Source organism: Leptidea sinapis, chromosome 2, assembly GCF_905404315.1.
Source record: "Leptidea sinapis chromosome 2, ilLepSina1.1, whole genome shotgun sequence".
Classification (NCBI taxonomy): domain Eukaryota; kingdom Metazoa; phylum Arthropoda; class Insecta; order Lepidoptera; family Pieridae; genus Leptidea; species Leptidea sinapis.
The window spans coordinates 24,302,625-24,317,850 of NC_066266.1; the positions used below are offsets into that span (position 1 = coordinate 24,302,625).

The following is a 15,226-nucleotide window of genomic DNA, read 5'->3' on the forward strand; positions in this document are numbered from 1 at the left end:
TTGGCGCCAATACATTGTACAATATTTTGCGATATTAAAATGGAGTGGGGTGATAAAGAGAACCGAATTGCTGTAATTCCATTACACAAAGAAGGTTTGGAGCCAAATGCAATTTTAAAAACTCTCCATACGCTTGGTAAAATGTTTGTGTACCGGGCTATTAATAGGTACAATGAGAATTCCTCTGTTTGTGACAGAAAAAGCCGTCCACGTAGTGTTCGTACGAAAAAGGTGGTCAAAGCAGTAAGGGAAGGATTTAGAAGAAATTCTGTCCGAAAGCAAAAGATTTTATCGCGGGAGATGAAGATAGCGCCTAGAATCTACACACTAGACTGGCATCCTATAAGAGACGTACTTTTCATTTCTTAAGTGGTAATTTAAGAAATAAAAGGTTGGTAAAATCGAAACAACTACTGAAGCGGTACGCAAAGGGAGATCATAGAATCTGTTTACGGATGAGAATTTTTTACAATTGAACAACATTTTAAACAAACAAAATGACCGTATTTATGCTCAAAGTTCTAAGGAATCTTCCCAATTAGTCGACAGAGTGCAACGTGAGCACTATTCGACTTCAGTGGTATTTTTTGAGATGTCAATATGAAGGAGTGACTGAGCCATACTTTTGTGAAAAAGGTATCAAAACATCGGCACAAGTGTATCAAGATACCATTCTTGAGAAGGTAGTGAAGCCCCTTAACAATACCATATCAATAGATATGGTATTATTACCAAGAATGGTCCTTCAGCAAGACTCGGCGCCGGGTCATAAATCTCGGTCGATGCAGTCTTGGTTGGAAACGAACGTTTCGGACTTCATCAGAGCTGAAAACTGGCCGTCGTTTAGTCCCGGTTTTAACCCGCTGGATTATGATTTATGGTCTGTAGAGAGTACGGCTTGCTCTAAACGTCATGATAATTTCTGATATGTAAAACAATCCATACAATTGGCAGAGAAGCATTTTCCCATGGAAAGAGTGCGTGCTTCTATTGATAACTGGCCTCACCGTTTGGAGGACTATATTGCAGCCAATGGAGCCACTTCGAATATTTTTTTTATATTTTAAATTGTTTGATACTTATGTATTAAACTAACACACTGTAAAAGTAATAAATGTTATTTGCAATAGAAATTTTTTATTTTTCTTTGTTTCAGTATTTATGGCAAGACTAGGTATATATTATTAGAACTATTACAAAGGGGTACAGGGGTCTTCACGTTCCAGCGAGGTCTAGAGATAATGTGGCTGTAAATAAGTAGTAATAGTTAATAAATTCTTTGAAACACTATGACGCATCCACACGTTGAAAATGAAAACTAAATGATAAATACTGACATTCTTATAATATTTGTCTTACTCAGTGGTGTTGAATTTCAAACAGAAGACAATAATTTCTTGGAAATGGATTGCGATTTCTGTGAAACTATTATAACTGTAGGTATTAAATTAAACAGGGATGTATTCAAATGAAATTTATACTAATTATGATGAATAAAAACGAAATCTCAACTCAATAATAACGAATTTTGAATTTTTATAGCTCGTAATGGTTAATCAACATAAAGAAAGAATGAAAAATTGTAAGGGAAACCAATAATTAATTGTTATTGTACTAATTTTTTAATAATATAATAATAATTATACTGAAAACGAAAGTTTTCAACCAGTGTGTATTGCCAGTGATCACTTACGGTACGCAGAAGTGGTCGCTAACTATGATCCTTATAAGAAGGCTCATGGTCGCTCAGGGGGCAATGCAGAGGGCTATGCTCGGAGTTTTCCTGCGAGATCGAATCAGAAATGAGGAGATCCGTAGGAGAACCAAAGTCACCGAAATAGCCCAAATGATTGCGAAACTAAAGTGGCAGTGGGCAAGGCACATAGCTCGACGGACAGATGGCCGTTGGGGTAGTAAGGTCCTCGAATGGCGACCACTCGCAGGCTATTTAATTAATACATTTTTATTGAAATAAATTTTATTAAAATTAAAGAAGCCCGCTGAGTTTCTTGCGCCCGTTGTTCTCAGGTCTGAGGAATGATCTGAAACCTATTTTGGATAAATATATTTACAATCGACTGTATACTCAATATAACTATTATCATATATTAATTCATTTACAACAATTGGATAGCTACGTTATATGTTATCGTTATTTCGCTGCCTTTATTTCTCTCTTTTTACACTATGGGGTTCTGTTTGAGTTTCACTGACATGTCATGTCGTAGGTGCAAGTGCAAAAACTCAAAAGTACTCGACCGGTTGGCTCAGTTGGAAGGTGCGCTCGCACGGAACGCGAGAGTCCCGCATCGTTCATAAAATTTTATTTTCAGTTATATTTGTGTTACTGTCGAATTTTTGTAAACAGTACAATAATATCTTTAATATTATTATATGTTCGAATCCGGCCCTGTCTTTATGATGTCCTTGAGGTTTGGATAAACACGCGTAATGTTATTTGATACTGTCGAGAAACGCAACTTGTTTACACGATATTTTACTTTACTTAGCGGAAATAGTCCATAACATGAGAAATAGGTCAAAACTGCCTAGGATCAGATAATTCATAAAAGCGACAATAGCCTAGTGAAACTCTGTAAAAAAAAGATACACTCGATTGTATGAAACGTGAGGTCATTGATAGATTGACAGATGACGGCTATAATCTTGTAAGAAACGGAGATAGCCGAAATCCACTACATTTTAAGCAACTATTCGCTTTCAAACTAAGCTAAGGATTATACTTCGTCGCCAATCGCTATACTGTTAATACTACTATTTCAAATCACTGCACGTTTCATACTAAACTATATCAATATTTACTTAGGCAGTCCTGCCTCTTACTATAAAGTATTTACATCGTCTTTGGGTATAACATACGAAAAAGTTTCTAGATATCTACGTAATGGGATTGCAATTTCATCTTGTTTAGTACCTGATTCCCGGTGATGAAAATCTGCTTTTACGTATAACAGGTTCGCTTGAATAACTCAAAAATTAATATAGATTAATACTTTTACTTGACGATGTTGCCTTTTAAAAATATAAATACTAAAATATACTATAACAATGAACTAAAAACCTTAAAAAATATAATATAGTAACTTAAATATATTATTAAAACGAGTCCTTTAGGCGAGGCTCCGAAGACACTGGCGGCGTTTCAAATTTTAGTTACAAATTGTATTTAATTATAATAAACGAAAGTTTTGTTTAAAATATATAAATTTATTTACAGATAAGACATGTACATTTAGTCGTCAGACTTATGATACATTATTCATATAACATTTAATTATGTTTATTTTTCACATATATAATGCGTCAAATTGATTTATTGTACTTTATAAAAGTACTGTTAAATACTACCGTTAGTTTTTAATTGGAAAAAGTATGTGTGTAAGCATGCACACAAGAAGTTATACTTTTTTTTTTTCTAACGAAGCAAAAATCCTTAAAATTATTTATTCCTCCTGCTATTCTACGTTTGTAGAAAGAACAATATTGTAAAAATCTTGCAAAGATGGCTTTGACAATTAATTATTAAATACCGAATACGGCTGTATGGGCTTGAACCCTTTGCCTGTCCCAATAAAGGACGAAGAAACCAAAAAAAATAATTACGAATGTCGCATTATTAGAAAATTTTAGGAACCAACTTTAACCTGCGCGCGCATCATCTAATTTCACTCTCATAATTTTTTCGTAACGCGCCTAAAGAAATATAACGTCAAAAAAGATCACACCCACAATATCTTGCAACACCAGAGGAATCACAGGAGCGGTGACGGTCTTGTATTGTCCTGGAAACAAGGAATCTCATTCCATAAGGAGACGAGTTGTCTTTTCACCCCCTGGTACTTCGTGCCCAACGTGTTGGGAGAGTAATTGGGTTTTTCTCGGCTTCGTTGCTATTTCGCTGGGATCACATCTGGTTTTTTAACTTCGCGATAAGACTAATGAAAATATTCAAAAATTCGGGAACTCATTGGTTCTATTCCGTTTTTCGAAAATCAAGTTTCTGTCAGATTTCGACGGCTTAAGGTCCTAGGAAGCGTTCCGTTTTTTAAGATGGTATGTGTATGTCTGTCTGTGTGTGTGTGTGTGTTGTCATTCGAAAGGGCTTGACCAAAGTGAGATTTTTAATACAATTGGGACCGGTAGATTTTGAGAAATCTCGAATCGCTTTGAATAACTTTTCAACATTAAACAATATTACTAATGATAATCTTTCCCCAATTTTTTTCATATTTTTTTGGACGTAATTTTTTATTTTTATTTTTTTATGATACAACCTTAAAAAATACATACAACCCTAAATTTTCAACCCTCTACGATCAACCCCTATTTTTGTATCATGATTTATATATTACTAGCTGACCCGACAGACGTTGTTCTGTTCATAATAAAAAAAAAATCTTGCGGGTGGAATTTCATAAAATCCGTTCTTAGCTGACCTCTACTCGGTGAAAAGAATATTCCTACCAAATTTCTAGTCTTTAGCTCTAATGGTTCCAGAGATATCGTGATGAGTGACTATATACGTGGAAATCTCTTATATATGATTTTTTATATTATTCTGTTCCATCCACAAATCCGCTATAGGGTTGCAAGATGGCAATGAATCAATACTTACAATAATTGTAGTACGATAAATTTGGTAGGTCTGAGAATCGGTTGCATCTACTTTTGACACCCCAAAAAATTTTTTATTACTTTATATGGCAATACAATCTTTGCTGGGTTAGCTAGTAATATAGAACTATAACTAGAAAACTTTAATACACTCATTTGAATGCTGCGTCAAAAAATACGGCTGACAGTATACGGGATGGCGTTCCGTTTTAAATAGTAACCAGCATAACTGGCTATATAGGAACGGCTTCACATTGTACTAAATTGATGTCACACTGTACAGTGGTCGCAGTGCATATCGGAACATACCCTAAAACTTAATATATATAAATTACGTGACACGTTGTTTGTCCGCGATGGACTCCTAAACTAATGAAAGGATTTTAATGGGGATTAATTACTTCATCGAGTGCAGTTTAATCCAACTTGAGAGATAGGATAGTTTTTATTTCGATTTGAGACCCATAATTATTTTAATTACACTATTTGTTTTGTACGGACATATTTTCTACGAGAGAATTTATTGACGGACGGTTTGACAGTTCTGCTATGAAACAATTTCATTATAGTTAACAACAGCGAGCAATGATGTCATCGACAGGGATCATAATTTACAAATGATTCTTGGTGTTATGAAATATTATTGTCAAATATAGAAAAAAACAGTATTCTTTTATTATGCACAGAACAACGGGTCGGGTCAGCTAGTAACTTATAATTTTTTTATGGAATAGGAGGACAAACGAGCGTACGGGTCACCTGTTGTTAAGTGATCACCGCCGCCCATACTCTCTTGCAACACCAGAGGAATCACATGGGGCGTTGCCGGCCTTTAAGGAAGGTGTACGCGCTTTTTTGAAGGTACCCATGTCGTATCGTCCCGGAAACACCGCACAAGGAAGTTCATTCCACAGCTTTGTAGTACGTGGAAGAAAGCTCCTTGTAAACCGCACTGTAGAGGACCGCCACACATCCAGATGGTGAGGATGATATCCTAACTTGTGGCGTGTCGTGCGAAGGTGGAATTCGGCGGCAGGAATTCGGAAACAGCTCTTCGGAACACTCCCCGTGATAAATGCGGTAGAAGACACACAATGAAGCGACGTCTCTACGTTTTACATTGAATGATAGCTTTTTTTTAATTATGAATTTGAATTTTTAAAATTGTCTGCCTCTGAGTTGGTATCCCTTGCACGGATCACGGTGAAGCAGTACTTTTGAGAGTGCTCTATTGTACGGTGCATTGCTATAGTTGGAACTACAACCATAGATAATATACCAGACACATTCAGTGTTGACCATAAGGCCGCATAATGCCTTAGTTTTGTAATTGGAAAAGTACTGTCCTTTGCTGTTCGTTGTAAAATTGCTTAATCTTTTAAATTGTGTTATCTAATATATAAAATTCTCGTGTCGGGGTGTTTGTAGTTAAACTCCTCCGAAACGGCTTGACCGATTCTCATGAATTTTTGTGTGCATATTGGGTAGGTCTGAGAATCAAACAACATATATTTTACATCCCTCTAAATGTTAATGGTAGTCCACCCCAAAAAAATTTATTTAATTAAATAATACTTACAACTTACATTTTTTAATATTATTCTAATCCATCCACAGACACGCAATAGAGTTGCAATATGACAACCGAATATAATGATTATTGTAGTACGATACATTTTATGTACGATATATTTGGTAGGTGTGAGAATTGGTCGTCATCTATTTTTATACCCCAAAAATTTAAATTATTGATTTTTTTTATTACTTTATATGGCAATACAACGTTTGCTGTGTTTTATAATAAACTCCCAAGTGATATTAAAAAAAAAATTATGTATCGTACAAAAATATTGTTCATTGTAGAAATGTAAAATAGCACGAATAAAATTTTTTTAAGGAGTTTTGTTTTGTTACGCCAAAAAAGTAAAACTTCTTGCGTACGCCCGTAATTACAAATATTTTCTTTTATATAAAAATATACCTATAATAAATACGGAATCCCTACCATTTTATTAGACGTATAAAGAACACTTAAAGCAAATCTACCGCTAAACAACTATCTAAAAGGATCAATTCCAAATTCAATTTATATTAACTAGAGACGGAAGCGGAAACACATTAAATAAAACTTCATTTTATTCTTCAAATTGCACGCGATTCGGAATAAACTCTCTAAATCCGAAACTTTTTATTATATTTTTTTAAATTAACATTAAACAAATGCCGTATTTAAATACCGCAAAAACTTTTTAGACAAACATAGAAAAAAAAATAGAAAGAATACTAAACTCTGTAGAATTGCTAAATATTTTAAAGTGTTATTGTGTTATATTTTATAATAAACTCCCAAATGATATTAAAACAAATAAAAAAAAATGAATGTATTAAAAACTAAATGTATTAAAAATAAATTAACATCAAAGTCCTATAATAATGTAAAAGATTACAAATAATCTAATTATAAAGATAGTTGGAACTAATGTTACTAAATTTATTGTTAACGAATACTGTTATACTCTATGAATGCTATTCTAACTTTTGTACATCATCCTGACTAGCACTAAATTACTTAAACAGTTTAACAGTGAATAAAGATCTATTGAATTGATTTGAATTGAACTAGGCCAAAATGCCACGATCAAGGCCACAATTAAAAAAAAAAAACTTACCAGAAATTATAAACTGTCTTCCCGCCGCGGTCGAACACTTAACGTTACACTGTGAGGGATACGCGTTCGCCGCGGTTTATATTTGAATTTAAAATCACTTGGAATTCATATTCTGTTTTTTTTTTATCCTTTGCAAAATTCATTAGTATTTTTCAACGTACTACGTAATACCGACGCAGTGTGGCCAAGACCGACATTGTCGCTATTCTGCCATTAGATAGAGTGATGATTTTAGATTACATCATTGCAATTCGTATTATTACAAAAACATATTGCTAATTGAATTTGTCCTCTATATATTATTTTAAAGCTTATACATATAAGGGGATTAATATTTACTTAAGCGTTTAGTATGTCTGATAGATTAATTACGAAATGCCAGCGAGTGATTAGTGCTTTAGTGTTAACACGACACTAGGACATAGAACAATGTAAAACTGTCATCTAACTGCGGAAACTAGGTACATTACAATCCTTAACTATATATTGTCAAATCAAATTCAAATCTTATATATAAAATTCTCATGTCGCGGTGTTTGTAGTTGAACTCCTTCGAAACGGCTTGACCGATTCTCAGGAAATTTTGAGTGCATATTGGGTAGGTCTGAGAATCGGACAATATCTATTTTTCATCCCTCTAAATGTCAAGGGTGGTCCACGCCATTTTTTTTTTAATTTGTTTGATTATGAGTCAGCATTAAAAAATACTTCTAATTTTCACCCATCTACGATCAACAGCTTCTCTTGTATCGGCAATACAACGTTTGCTGGGTCAGCTAGTTATCAATAAAAAATCAAAATATTCCATGTCATAGTCAAGTCTAGTAAAATCAAGATTTAATTTACGCGTTAAGCAAGTCTGCATTTTTTTTATTGTAAGTTCATTTTAATATAGATTAGAATTTTATGAATTCATAATTAAAAATGTTTTCTCTTTAGAGGAAAGAAATAAATTAAAAACTATTCTAAAACATCTGGAAAACACAAAAAGATATCAAATAAACATTTTCGATGTCAAAATTGTCTATCAAAGTGATTTAGATAAATTTTGACGTATTTGCATGAGAAATCAAGATATTTATAATTTACGATTTAAAATTGATTGCTCGGCGACATGAAATGTTAAGAAATGTAAAAAAACCTGAAAAATATTTCTTTTACTTGTTTTTCTCGCATCTAAAAAACCTTTTTTAGCGCATCTAAAAATAAAATAAATTAATTTTTTAACTATGGATTCCTTTAATATTTGTAGGTAGTTTGAGGCAATATAATTTGTGTAAGAGTGTTTTTTTTATGCCGATAGGGGACGAGACGAGCAGGACGTTCAGATAACGATTACGAAGACGATGACTTTACCATGACGACCTGTATAGCCGAGTGGTTAGCGATCCTACCTACTAAGCTAGAGGTCCCGGGTTCGAATCCCGGTAGGTGCAAGCATTTATATGATGAATATGGATGTTTGTATCCGAGTCATGGATGTTTAATTGTATTTATGTATATTTATATGTATTTATATATGTTTAAGTAAGTATATTGTATTAAATATATCGTTGTCTTGCAACCCATAACACAGGCTATGTATATGCCTAATTTGGGGCAAGATAATTTGTGTAAAAAGTGTGTCACTATTATTATTACAATGCAGTGCCGCTCAGGATTCTTGAAAAACCCAAAAACTCTGAGTGGCACTATTGCGCTAGTAACCTTGAGACATAAGATGATAAGTCTCATTTGCCCAGTAAATTCACTAGCTACGGCGCCCTTCAGACCGAAACACAATAATGATTACTGTTTCACGGCAGGAATAGGCGCCGTTGTGGTACCCCTAATCTTGCCAGCATCCTGTGCAAAGGAGCCTCCCAATGTAAAATGATGCAACAGATTTAATTTATGTTTTATTTGAGTTGTAGAAGAAATAGTGTATGCGAGACTTTGTATAACTATACTAATATAACTAATATTATATATTGATTGATGTGAACACAGCTCGTCAGGTCTATATTTGGTTCATAGTATTTTTATGCTCCAAAAGAGGGCTATTAAGGCCGGACCGCATTACCGCGGCTCTGCGCAGCGCTGTACTGCGCGGCCTCAAAATATTAATTTCATCATTTGGTAAGGTGCACGCTCGTGGAGTCACAACCCACGCCGCTCGTGTCTTTGACCCTCATTATACAAATACAATAAAATAATAACTTCTTAATTATATATTATAAATAAAGTCTACGTACATATATTGTAAGGGAAGGGACTCGAAGTTTATCAACTTGAATGTTTCACGAAGCGTGTCTCTTGAACGCATATTATAAATTGTTATAAAGGCCGGACCGCACTAGAGCGACGTTGCGCGGCGCGTCGCTTCACGTCGTTAGGCGGTACCTATCTCATTACAACTGCAGTAAGCGGCAGCTCGCGTTATTTCTATACCAGTTCGCGTGCGAGCGACATTGCAAGATGAATGATAGTGACGAGGTCATTATTTCTTTATTGTAAAAAAAATATAAGAAGAAATGGATTTCTGATATACTAAGGACAGGCTTTCAAGAAATCGAATATTACCATTTAGTTCCTCGCATTATTAATGACTCTGCATTATTTCACACTTATTTCAGAATGTCTAAGGCAAAATTATCAATTAACAGTATGCATGTTGAAGCGACGTGCCGCTTGGTGTGTCGCACTGAGCATCGCTGCACAACGTGTTAATTTTTTTTTACTGCACAAAAACTTATGCACCTAATTTAGTAAAATTTGTCAAATTGATACCTCATATTGCCGGTAAAACAATGTGTAAATATTATAAAATTTAAAAATCCGGTAAAAGTGACGGGTTTCCGCAGGAAAGTAAAACACTACAAAAACATAGCCCAGCATAGCGTAATTCATATTAAATCAATTGTGTGTGTCGGACGTCATTTCCACCAGCGGCAACGAGTGAGAACGACAAGTCATTTAGGTCAGACATAATAAATAGGTACATCTATATATACCAAACTTAATCTTAAAACCCTGTGAAAATCTCAGCCCTACCTTCTGGCTTTCCAAAGAAGTATCTCCTCATATTATAAATACGAAATTTTGTATGAATGCATGGATGTCTCGATGTACGGATGTATGTTTGATGCTCTTTCACGCGAAATCTACCAAATGGATTTTATTTAAACTTTACAATAATATAGCTTACATATCAGAATCATACTTACAAAATAGATATTTAAAGTAGATAATCACTGTCTATACTACATTATTTGAACAAATATTTGAATAGTTATGACGATGACGATAAACAACCGAGTGCGTGATATTGTGGTGCGCTCCGGTGGAAGGCGGGAAGGTGGGTCGGGCTTGCGGGTGGAGGGGTATTAATTTTAAACGCCTGCAGTACCTATTAATTTGCATTTTCAATGACTATCAACAAATCGCAGGGTCAAACTTTAAAAGAAGCAGGCATACATTTGGGCATGCCACGTTTTTCCTACGTGACTTGCTCACGCGTTTTTAAATCGCAAAATCTACATGTTTATGCTGTCTGAAATAAATCGTTTAACATAATTTAGGAGAACAAAGGAATATATTGCAGTAACTACGTATAACTTTTGCATTATTTTCAAGCATCATATACATACATCCGTACCTATCTATAATGACAAACTATAGCGGTTATAATACCTATTGATGAAATCATCATAAAAATTCTTAGTAAAAATTAACAAACATTACATAATAAAGTTATTCGAACACTTATATCTGGAGAACGACTGGACTGATTTTCATGATTTTTAATTTGTTGGATTTTGCCTCCGACCCGATTCGCAGAATAATATTAGCCCCCTTATTCATAATGGTCCGCTAACTTTAAACAGCCGCTAAGGAGTGTTTTTTCTCATTCTGACTTAGGTCATTAGAAGAAGAGTGAGAATTAGCAATGCTTAAAGTTAGACTATTATGAATAAGGGGGTAAGTCTTTACCTATGAAATTGCCGTTTTGTATGAAAAAAATTAAACGAATTTTTTCATGTATTTTTTATTTGTATTAATCGAAGTAATCGATGCAATCAATGCATCTTTGCCAACGCAGTGGCAGTTTATTGATGCCTTCTTAAATAAATCAGCTGGACGGGAGGCAACAAATTCTTCAAAGGCATTTTGTACTGCCTCTCGGGTATTGTTTTATTTGCCGCCAAGAAGTTGTCTGGAAAAAGTAGAAATCTGTAGGCGCAAGTTTTGGTGAGTAGGGCGGATGACGGAGAGCTTCCAACCCCAGTTCTTGCAACTTGGAGACCGTCTGCTGTGCAGTATGAGGTCGCGCGTTGTCGTGCAGGTGCAGCGGAGACGAGCGATTGACCAATGCTGGTTGGAGATGTGCCAGCTTCTCCATCATTTTGTTCAGTTCTTCACACTATATATCTGCAGCAATGCTCATTCCGTTTGGTAAGAAGCTGTGATGAATCACACTGGCGCTAGACCACCAAACAGTGACCATCACTTTTCTAGGGGTAGGTTTTCGTTTAGGGCATTGTTTAGCTGCTGAACCAGGATCCAACCAACTTGCTGAGCGCTTGCGTTTATCCAACAGAATCCATTTTTCATCGCAGGTAACAATGCGGTTAAAAATTCCTTCATTTGTGTGTCTATTGAGCAGTGCAAGGCACGTCAATGCGTACTTCGCGCTGGCGATCATTGAGTTCGTGGCGCACCCATTTGTTAAGCCTTTTTACCTTGCCAATTTGACCCAAATGGACCAATATTGTTTTGACGCTAACGTCAAAAGCTGCTGCTAATTCAGCCGAAGATTGTGTATCATCAGCTTCCACAGTCGCCTTTAATTCGTCATATTCGACCAAAGTCTTCGGACGAACGTGAGGTTCAATTTTTAAAATAAAATTAATTTGAAATTAGAATTCTTAGCCAAACAAAAATTATTTTTATTTGAAATGGCCAGTACTGAAGAACGGCAATTTTATCATAGGTCTTTGACCTATGATAAAATCATTGAAAAATTGACGAAAAAAAAATATCATTATCACAATTTTCTAGAGACTAATCTTTTTTTATAGAAAAGGAGGACCAAAGAGCGTACGGGTCACCAGGTATTAAGTGATCACCAACGCCCACATTCTCCTGCAACACCAGAGGAATCACAAGAGCGTTGCCGGCCTTTATCTCTGGATCTACTAAACCGATTTTGAAAATACTGGTACCAGTAGAAATTAAAAATATTGTGAGTATATATAATGTATAGATACTATATATTAACCCAAAAAATAGAAAATACTTTTTCATAGTAGTTGTATTTGTAAAACACATCGGAGAAAAAACTGTCAAAAACTAAAATTAATTGTATGGCAAAACAACGTTTGCCGGGTCAGCTAGTACAAAAATAAAATCTTAAATTTGAAAATACAGCTCTTTCTCGTTATAATGCGGTAGAGTGGTTCTGTGTTCAATGGAAAACGCGTTTTAACCTCGATTATTACGTTACGTATAAATGATTCATCATATTTATTTCCTCGCTGCAGGTGGTTTCAAATTCAAATATTTATTATTCTAAATAGAATTTAAAATTACTTATTGAATGTCAAAAACTACCACCCATTCAAAAGAGACTGCCTCAGACCTGAGAAGAATGGGCGCAAGAAACTCAGCGGGCTTTTTTTTCAATATAAAATACAATGTACAATGTGATATCGTACAATAAACATTTATAATTAAAGAGCCTGAGGGTGTTCGCTTTATTCCCAGTCAGTGGTGTCATTAAGAAAATCGTTTATGCTATAGAAACCTTTCCCACACAAACGTTTTTTAACAATTCTTTTAAATTTCGTAACACATTTGTTTTGTACATTTTCTAGGATCATATCGTAGAAGCATATACATCGCCCAACAAAAGTCTTACTAACTCGACCCAACCGAGTAGTGGGCATAACAAGTTTATGTTTGTTCCTCGAAATCGAATATTAAAAAAATCTATGTTATAAAAACGAATGAGTAAAAAAAGAAGGACTCCGTGTCACCTTACACAACAGTGAAGCACCAAAACAAGCCGGTAAATACATAGCCCCACGCACACACTTACACTAATACAAGCCGATCGGCCGCCATTATGAGATTTGCCATCGTCTGTGACAGATCAGTTTGCGTCGCAATAAAATATTTTAAAAATGCCGTCGTGCGTTGTGAAAAAGTGTAAAAAGAATAATATAAAAGTATTTGTGGATATATGCTTATGTAAGGGAGAAAAAATTGTGTAACTGGTATCTACCGAAACCTGACACACACTAGCATAAAGGTGCTTCGCTTGCTAATATCACGGCGCGGAGTCCTTATATTTTTACTAGTCCGTAGTTATAAACAAAATATTTAAGTTTTATTAACATTAAAAACACGTACAAAGGTACGCGAAGCTAATTATGAACTGTACAAATCATAATGTGTTATATAGAGCATATCGTGTTATTTAAAATAAGCGTTATAAAACTACCAGGTTACTGGGCGCTTACAAATGAAATCAAAACAAATCAAATCAAAATCAGCTACGTCGTACATCAAAGGAAGTGACACTTATAAATGTCAAAAAAAATATTTTTTTCTTATTGAATCCACCGCTACTTCGTAAATGGTTGAGCTAATGAGAAGAAGTAGCAAGAAACTCATTGCCACTCTTTTATATCAAGATTTACATTTACAACGATTTACAAATAATTTCAATTACAATATAATATGTAAAATGTAAAATGATGCAACAAACACACTCAAACGTCAAATAGTCAATGTCTTACACGAGTAAGTCAAAAAAGTAAATGTAAATTAATACAAAAGTTATTGAGTACTGTAGCTGCATCATCCACACACACCATAAATAAATAAAGGTATTTTTTGAGCATTTTATAAGCGATTATAAATAAATAAATATGTATACAGGCTGTACCAAAGTTATGGGACATGAAGGGAAAGTACCTTAAATATCGTGGATAGGGTATTTTACTGAAAGAAGACTTTATATTGTTTTAAAAAGTTAGTAATTCTGCATTCAAAGATTTTCTAAAAATTACTTGCCTCGTCTGGGAATCGAACCGACTTAAATGTAAAAAAAAAAACCACCCCTACTTTTATGATGCCAATCGAAAGAATGGCCAAAAACTAACAACTCTTCTTGAGTAACATAGTATTTTGTTAACATTTAGGGGAATGAAAAATAGATGTTGTCCGATTCTCAGACCTACCCAATATGCACTAAAATTTCATGAGAATCGGTCAAGCCGTTTCGGAGGAGTTCAAAGTTTAACACCATGACAAGAGAATTTTATATATTAGATTAGATGTATGATTCTATGTATATGTATAAAAATATGTATATGTATGTATTTTACAACCTTTGTGATAATGTGATTTTAGTGAATTTGTTTCTCATGATGTTGATACATATATTTATATTATAAGAATTGTAATTGTTAAGTAAGATGTCATGAATAATTGTTTGTTGTTTCCAATTAAATAAAAATAAAATTTGATTTAAATTAGTTCAGTAGTTTAGGGATTCATCGCGGACAAACAACTTGAATTTGTTTATATTTATAGATAACCGTCTCTTTATATTATTTATGAGTATCGCTTTGTGATATTGAAATGGAACGAGTCAGTTCGAATTCTAATTTTAATATAATTATTCAATGTCGGACTTTTAAATGAATAATTTAAACAATTTACTCAACGATTCATATAACCTGGTGGTTAGTGCTTCTGCCCACTTAGCTAGAGGTCCCAGGTTTGAATCCCGGTAAGTGCAAACATTACTTATATGATGACTGATGTTTATTTGTATTTATGTATTTTTTTATGGAATAGGAGGACAAACGAGCGTACGGGTCACCTGTTGTTAAGTGATCACCGCCGCCCACAATCTCTTGCAACACTAGAGG

General features: G+C 34.4%; 1 protein-coding gene across 1 annotated transcript in view; it reads right to left on the minus strand.

Moving 5' to 3' along the window:
• LOC126973934 (cholesterol 7-desaturase nvd) overlaps positions 1-10,078 on the minus strand; it is a 33,816-nt gene extending 23,738 nt beyond the window's left edge. The window contains exon 1 of the mRNA XM_050821309.1: positions 10,074-10,078. Within this exon, the coding sequence (XP_050677266.1) occupies positions 10,074-10,078 (5 nt within the window). The remainder of the gene's footprint in view (positions 1-10,073) is intronic.
• Positions 10,079-15,226: the final 5,148 nt, after the last annotated feature.